The 8275-nt window shown below is 42.4% G+C and overlaps 1 protein-coding gene across 9 annotated transcripts in view; it reads right to left on the bottom strand.

Moving 5' to 3' along the window:
• Positions 1-3293: 3293 nt before the first annotated feature.
• Positions 3294-8275, bottom strand: part of LOC135097640 (uncharacterized) — a 49280-nt gene continuing 44298 nt past the window's right edge. For 3 of the 9 annotated variants that reach the window (XR_010265930.1, XR_010265931.1, XR_010265929.1), the window contains exons 4-6: positions 5662-5830; positions 4944-5125; positions 3312-4806 (exon numbers count right to left, since the gene is read on the bottom strand). Coding sequence is in view for 1 of the 9 variants with exons in the window: in XM_063999593.1 (XP_063855663.1) it covers positions 4968-5125; positions 5662-5830 (327 nt within the window). In the remaining 8 variants the exon portion in view is untranslated. Of the gene's footprint in view, positions 4807-4943; positions 5126-5661; positions 5831-8275 lie in introns of all 9 variants that reach the window. The other 6 variants (XM_063999593.1, XR_010265926.1, XR_010265924.1 and 3 more) reach the window with 6 other exon arrangements.

The following is an 8275-nucleotide window of genomic DNA, read 5'->3' on the forward strand; positions in this document are numbered from 1 at the left end:
ATTGGTGTACGCCAAGTGTCCCCCACTTCATGCCTCCTCTTTATATTATATGTTAATGACTTAATTAAACTTGTCAAAGAAAGTTGTGCACCAGAAGGTTTCCTCTCCTGGCTCCATCTACTGGTATTAATGGACGACACAGTCCTGTTAGCCACCTCTAGAGCAAGCATGTTAAGAAAACTAGAAACTTTAAAGCAATTTTGTGATAATTACGGGATGAAAATTAATGTTTCAAAGACTAAGTTTTTTGTAATTTGTGGAACTACGAGAGATAAAGAACCATTGAAGGTTGGTGAATTAGTAGTAGAGTCATGCAGCCAATATATATACCTAGGTTCCCCATTTACTTGTGATGGTTGTGTCTCTTCTTCTGTCAAGGTTCATGCCAGTACTAAGATGGCTCATGTCAATAAATTCATTTGCTTTTTAAAGAAAAATAATGACATACCATTTGTTGTAAAGAAGAGAATATTTGATGCTGCACTAATGTCAGCCATACTGTACGGCTGTGAATCCTGGCTGAATGCTGATTTGAGGCCTATAACTAGACTTTACAACTTATGTATTAAACAATTGCTTTGTGTTAGAACAACAACCTGTAATGACATGTGTTATGTGGAATTGGGTTACCCTCCACTGAAAGACCTTGTGCTGAGCAGACAAAGAAAGTTTTTTAAAAAGATGTGGCAAGAAAGAGTGCATATGAATGATGACCCCTTGATCTTTGCTATTAAAACCACTCTTAATAATAGACTTAATACAAGATCTTTTATTTCTCAGTTAATTAACGATGACAGAAATGATATATATATTGCTATGGAAAAATTAAAGTGTGACATATCTTTTTTTTTTTTTTTTTTATGTAGGAAGGACACTGGCCAAGGGCAACAAAAATCTAATAAAAAAAATGCCCACTGAAATGCCAGTCCCTAAAAGGGTCAAAGCAGTGGTCAAAAATTGGTGGATAAGTGTCTTGAAACCTCCCTCTTGAAGGAATTCAAGTCATAGGAAGGTGGAAATACAGAAGCAAGCAAGGAGTTCCAGAGTTTACCAGAGAAAGGGATGAATGATTGAGAATACTGGTTAACTCTTGCGTTAGAGAGGTGGACAGAATAGGAGTGAGAGAAAGAAGAAAGTCTTGTGCAGCGAGGCCGCGGAAGGAGGGGAGGCATGCAGTTAGCAAGATCAGAAGAGCAGTTAGCATGAAAATAGCGGTAGAAGACAGCAAGAGATGCAACATTGCGGCGGTGAGAGAGAGGCTGAAGACAGTCAGTTAGAGGAGAGGAGTTGATGAGACGAAAAGCTTTTGATTCCACCCTGTCTAGAACAGCAGTATGAGTGGAACCCCCCCAGACATGTGAAGCATACTCCATACATGGACGGATAAGGCCCTTGTACAGAGTTAGCAGCTGGGGGGGTGAGAAAAACTGGCGGAGACGTCTCAGAACACCTAACTTCATAGAAGCCGTTTTAGCTAGAGATGAGATGTGAAGTTTCCAGTTCAGATTATAAGTAAAGGACAGACCGAGGATGTTCAGTGTAGAAGAGGGGGACAGTTGAGTGTCATTGAAGAAGAGGGGATAGTTGTCTGGAAGATTGTGTCGAGTTGATAGATGGAGGAATTGAGTTTTTGAGGCATTGAACAATACCAAGTTTGCTCTGCCCCAATCAGAAATTTTAGAAAGATCAGAAGTCAGGCGTTCTGTGGCTTCCCTGCGTGATATGTTTACCTCCTGAAGGGTTGGACGTCTATGAAAAGACGTGGAAAAGTGCAGGGTGGTATCATCAGCATAGGAGTGGATAGGACAAGAAGTTTGGTTTAGAAGATCATTAATGAATAATAAGAAGAGAGTGGGTGACAGGACAGAACCCTGAGGAACACCACAGTTAATAGATTTAGGAGAAGAACAGTGACCGTCTACCACAGCAGCAATAGAACGGTCAGAAAGGAAACTTGAGATGAAGTTACAGAGAGAAGGATAGAAATCGTAGGAGGGTAGTTTGGAAATCAAAGCTTTGTGCCAGACTCTATCAAAGGCTTTTGATATGTCCAAGGCAACAGCAAAAGTTTCACCAAAGTCTCTAAAAGAGGATGACCAAGACTCAGTAAGGAAAGCCAGAAGATCACCAGTAGAGCGTCCTTGACGGAACCCATACTGGCGATCAGATAGAAGGTTGTGAAGTGATAGATGTTTAAGAATCTTCCTGTTGAGGATAGATTCAAAAACTTTAGATAAGCAGGAAATTAAAGCAATAGGACGGTAGTTTGAGGGATTAGAGCGGTCACCCTTTTTAGGAACAGGTTGAATGTAGGCAAACTTCCAGCAAGAAGGAAAGGTAGATGTTGACAGACAGAGCTGAAAGAGTTTGACTAGGCAAGGTGCAAGCACGGAGGCACAGTTTCGGAGAACAATAGGAGGGACCCCATCAGGTCCATAAGCCTTCTGAGGGTTTAGGCCAGCGAGGGCATGGAAAACATCATTACGAAGAATTTTAATACGAGGCATGAAGTAGTCAGAGGGTGGAGGAGAGGGAGGAACAAGCCCAGAATCGTCCAAGGTAGAGTTTTTAGCAAAGGTTTGAGCAAAGAGTTCAGCTTTAGAAATAGATGTGATAGCAGTGGTGCCATCTGGTTGAAGTAGAGGAGGGAAAGAAGAAGAAGCAAAGTTATTGGAGATATTTTTGGCTAGATGCCAGAAATCACGAGGGGAGTTAGATCTTGAAAGGTTTTGACATTTTCTGTTAATGAAGGAGTTTTTGGCTAGTTGGAGAACAGACTTGGCATGGTTCCGGGCAGAAATATAAAGTGCATGAGATTCTGGTGAAGGAAGGCTTAAGTACCTTTTGTGGGCCACCTCTCTATCATGTATAGCACGAGAACAAGCTGTGTTAAACCAAGGTTTAGAAGGTTTAGGACGAGAAAAAGAGTGAGGAATGTACGCCTCCATGCCAGACACTATCACCTCTGTTATGCGCTCAGCACACAAAGACGGGTCTCTGACACGGAAGCAGTAGTCATTCCAAGGAAAATCAGCAAAATACCGCCTCAGGTCCCCCCAACTAGCAGAGGCAAAACGCCAGAGGCACCTTCGCTTAGGGGGATCCTGAGGAGGGATTGGAGTGATAGGACAAGATAAAGATATGAGATTGTGATCGGAGGAGCCCAACGGAGAAGAAAGGGTGACAGCATAAGCAGAAGGATTAGAGGTCAGGAAAAGGTCAAGAATGTTGGGCGTATCTCCAAGACGGTCAGGAATACGAGTAGGGTGTTGCACCAATTGCTCTAGGTCATGGAGGATAGCAAAGTTGTAGGCTAGTTCACCAGGATGGTCAGTGAAGGGAGAGGAAAGCCAAAGCTGGTGGTGAACATTGAAGTCTCCAAGAATGGAGATCTCTGCAAAAGGGAAGAGGGTCAGAATGTGCTCCACTTTGGAAGTTAAGTAGTCAAAGAATTTCTTATAGTCAGAGGAGTTAGGAGAGAGGTATACAGCACAGATAAATTTAGTATGAGAATGACTCTGTAGTCGAAGCCAGATGGTGGAAAACTCGGAAGATTCAAGAGCGTGGGCACGAGAGCAGGTTAAGTCATTGCGCACATAAACGCAGCATCCAGCTTTGGATCGAAAATGTGGATAGAGAAAGTAGGAGGGAACAGAAAAGGGGCTACTGTCAGTTGCCTCAGACACCTGAGTTTCAGTGAGGAAAAGAAGATGAGGTTTAGAAGAGGAGAGGTGGTGTTCTACAGATTGAAAATTAGATCTTAGACCGCGAATGTTGCAGAAGTTAATGAAGAAAAAGTTGAGGGGGGTGTCAAGACACTTACGGTCGTCGACGGAAAGGCAGTCTGACCTGGGGACATTTATGGTCCCCTCCCCAGATGGGGACTCCGAGGCTGGTGTAGGAGTCGCCATGATTTTAAAATTTTTTGAGTGAAGGGTGTGTGTGTTATTAGGTGCTTGTAGTTTTGTGTGGAGGAAGAGAGTTGTCTTTAGAGGGCAGGCTGTGACTACCCCCTTGTGTTGTGAGACACAAAGGGAAACGTTCAGTGAGGTCACTGAATCTGCCTCAGATTCCTCCAGGAGAGTAACATACAAAGCAATAAATCCCAGTCTATCGGTTCATGATATCTACACCCGCAAAAAGGGAATCAGAGAAGATCTAAGAATTAATTTCACAAGATTTCGTCTGTCGGCACATTGGTTAGCAGTTGAGGTGGGCAGGTGGAAAAGACGGGGGCGTGGCCGCCTACCTCTAGAGGAGCGGCTGTGTCCCTGCGGACAAGTACAGACAGAAGTTCATGTCATCGAGCAATGTCCCCTCTCACAACACATCCGTGACACATATACATATTCTACACTACAGGAACTATTCAGTGGCTCCTTTGATAATACAAGACTATGTATTATTATAAGCTCAATCTTGAACTTATATTCCCACAATTTGTGACATATTTAGGTATTAGGATTATGTAACATTAGTTGTCATATTGGTGACCTGTTTCTTTTCTGTAATGAATAAGATTTATTATAGTACTGAGTTATGTTGGACTCATAAATTAATATTGTTATGTAATTATTACTGTAAGTGCAAGATGTTGTGGTCAATAAAACTATGAACTATGAACTATGAGGGGGTAAGGGCAGGAAGGCGTGCTGGCAGGTAGTGGCCGTGAAGGGGCTGCTGGCTGGTGGGCGGCCAGTAGCTGCTGCTGGCGGAAGTGGGAAGGAGTGGCTGGCGGGTGGTGGGGAGGGAGAGATTGGGGTGATAGGAGGCGTCTCTGACTTACACAACAAGATGGCGTCCTGTCTGAAATGGTGGCAAGTGTAGTTTCCCGGCCAGCGGCATTATGGGTCTTATAAAACAGGGGGGAGATCTTTCTGTACACAACATGCACTTATACACAACACACGTGTGGCTGTACACCTGGCGGCTACTCAACACACCTGGTACACTACTGGTAGCACACTTCAGGGAGGGCTTGGCCAATCCTGGTTATCTTGACCACCACTAAGTCTATGAGGAGGAACACAATGCGATACACACGCGCACCACACAAGATACGCCGCCACACTGGCTGCAGGCTGAGCGGCATCCCTTTGGCTCAGTGTTTCGAGGCCGTTCGGTACTTGAGCGACACACAAAAGTCTATTTAATATACAGGGACTTGTTCAACCAACGAACACACTCATATCCACCAAAAAAATAAATAAAATAAATAAAATAAAATAAATAAATAAATAAATAAAATTAATTAAATAATTAAATTATACTAAATTATTAAAATTACTATTGCTTCTACTCCTACTACTACTATTACTGCTACTACTACTACTATTGTGTGTGTGTGATATTATTGATAGCAATCATAATAACCATATAACAACAATTACTACTACTACTATTATTACTACTATTACTACTACTATTACAAATATAAATGCTACTACTGCAACTGTTTTTGCAACAATTCTTAAGGCATTAATATTAATATTCACATAGTAGTAGTAGCAACAGTAGTAGTAGTAGTAGTAGTAGTTGTAGTAGTAGTAGTAGTAGTAGTGAGAAATCATGAATACTACCTCTACCACTACCACTACTACTACTACTACTACCACACAGGCATGCTTATGAAGGTCGTGAACAGTTCCATCTGGTACAAACTTAGCTGTGATGCGAGCAATGGCGCGTCACCTTGGTGGATCCCTGTCAAAGTGTCTTGTGAATTGTCTTTGCACTTTTGACATTTTCGTGCCTCCAGTAACACTTTATGACATGTTCTTTCTTCAAAGCTTAGTCTTACTTCTGCCATTATTATTTTGGCCAACTGTTTCTGAAAAAAAAAAAAAAAGAATTATAGCGAGTCAAACAGTGAGTACATTTTTGGATGACTCTCTCTCTCTCTCTCTCTCTCTCTCTCTCTCTCTCTCTCTCTCTCTCTCTCTCTCTCTCTCTCTCTCTCTCTCTCTCTCTGTCTGTTTATACAGATAGATACAGATAGATAGATGTACACAGATACAGACTTGTGCTTGTGGAGTATAAATGTAAGAGCATGAAGCACAGTGTGTCTCTCCCCACAGGCACCTCCCGCCTCGCGCCTTCCTTCCTCCCGTCTCCCGGAGTGTACACACCTGCACTCTTGAGGTGAGTACACTTACTCTTTTCTTTCCTTGTAATTGTTTTCACTGTGTTTTCTACTGCACACACTCAGAAAGTAGAAAATGAGGCACTAACGAGGCAAGACTATATACCACAAAAACTGGACACAATCTGTCTATCTACCTGTCTGTCTGTCTGTCTCTGTCTGTCTGCATCCACATCTGTCCGCCTGTCTATATCCTCACCGGAACAGAGGGCGGAGCTTACGGTTTAGGAAGCTCTCTGTTCAACTGATTTTTGGGTCTTGTCGAGTTGATTACTGTTTGAGAAATGTGTGGGTTTTGGAGCCTTTTGTGTGAAACATCTATATACTTAATAGGGAGGCAAATACTGAACATGTCATGAACTTTATCGAGGAGTCTTTTCAAGCTGGAGTCCACGTCCTGTGAAACGAGGGGAGACCACTCCACTGTGTACTGGTGGGCATCTTTTCCGCCAAAGAAATCATTGCCAAAAATGCATACGGTCCACGCACGCACGCACGCACGCACGCACGCACGCACAAACACACACACACACACACACACACACACACACACACACACACACACACACACATATGTTTAAATGTCTCTCAAACAGCTGGCATTTCAAAAAGAATTGTGGGTAATGTAACAAGTGAAGCAGTGGGTGACACGCAGTGTACTTCACGCTGCCCACATCTCACGCACTGCCTTCCTACATGGGCATCTACATGGCCGTCTTTTTAACAAAAGCAACAAGACGGCAAAATAAAATTCTTCGCTGTACATTTTCCGTAAAGAGTCTGCATCCAAAGCTTCCTCAGCCTTCAGTATTTGCAGGCTTCCCTTCATTCATAAGTACTTCACATTGTTATTAATACATCAAAATCTTGGACATAATGCAATATTCAAATTGGCAGAAAATGTTTCTCACACGAGAAGTAACAACGTTAACCTTATTTGTGCGATACTGACAACAATATTATTCACAAACAGTGTGACAAGTTGGACCAAAATTGTTGTGAACAGTTTGCCTCTTGATAGACAAAGTTCTTCTTACAACTGATAAAATGTTCAAACAAACAACAGGTTAAAAAGTAACCACTTCATCAACAAGAGCTGTGATTTTGATGCTATTTATTGCAGTCATCGCATTTGTTGCTGTTATCATTATTACTTTTATTATTATTATTATTATTATTATTATTATGTTGATGATGTTGTTGTTGTTGTTGTTGTTGGTATTTATTGTTGTTGTTGCCCTAGTTACCAGTATTAGTTATTAATTATGTTTATTAATGCTGGTTACTATTATTTGTTACTAATAATATTCTTATTGGTATTATTATTATTATTATTATTGTTGGTGTTGTTGTTGTTGTTGCTGTTGTTGTTGGTGTAGTTATTAGTATTATTGTTATCACTACTCTTGTTGTTATTGTTATTATCATCATTATTTTATTATTATTAAGTTAGTGTGAGACACTTGTATTAGTGTTTATCTTCTCTGTAGCGGCGCGGTACTGCCGCTGTACAATACAATTCATTATGTTGTTGTACATTATAATTTGTTTGCACTCCTGCCCTCTGCTCTACTGTACAATACACCGTCAGAGAGCCTCGGCTCACGTGACTGTGTATTGTATGTACACCTTGAAATACTTTATACAGGTTTGCTTACTTGATTACTTACTTAATTACTTACTTACTTGCACACACACACACACACACACACACACACACACACACACACACACACACACACACACACACACACACAGTCAAGTCTTGCCTCGTGTTGTCTTGTCAAATGGTTTGGACACAACACACGTGCTATGCCGTGTGCCATAGTGTCTCTTACTCCCATCCACCTCTTTGTCTTGTCCCCACATCCCGGTGCTCAGGCCGGCCACTTCAAGGCTCAACTCCCTCCCTCCCGCATTGAGCCTTGCAAACCACGTCTCTCCTGCCCTGCTCCTCACTTGGGAAATTTCTTTGCAGGCTGCTGGCGAGAAGAACTGTGTCCCAAGCCCTCCACCATGGCCGCCGCTCCGAAAGTTTGCGTCCGTCGCGCGAAGCTCATCTTCCTGATGGAGAACGCAGGCAAGGACGTCTTGACCTTCGTGTTGAAGCGCGGCGCGCTGAACGCCCCCGCC

The sequence above is a fragment of the Scylla paramamosain genome, unplaced genomic scaffold (genome assembly GCF_035594125.1).
Source record: "Scylla paramamosain isolate STU-SP2022 unplaced genomic scaffold, ASM3559412v1 Contig27, whole genome shotgun sequence".
Taxonomy (NCBI): domain Eukaryota; kingdom Metazoa; phylum Arthropoda; class Malacostraca; order Decapoda; family Portunidae; genus Scylla; species Scylla paramamosain.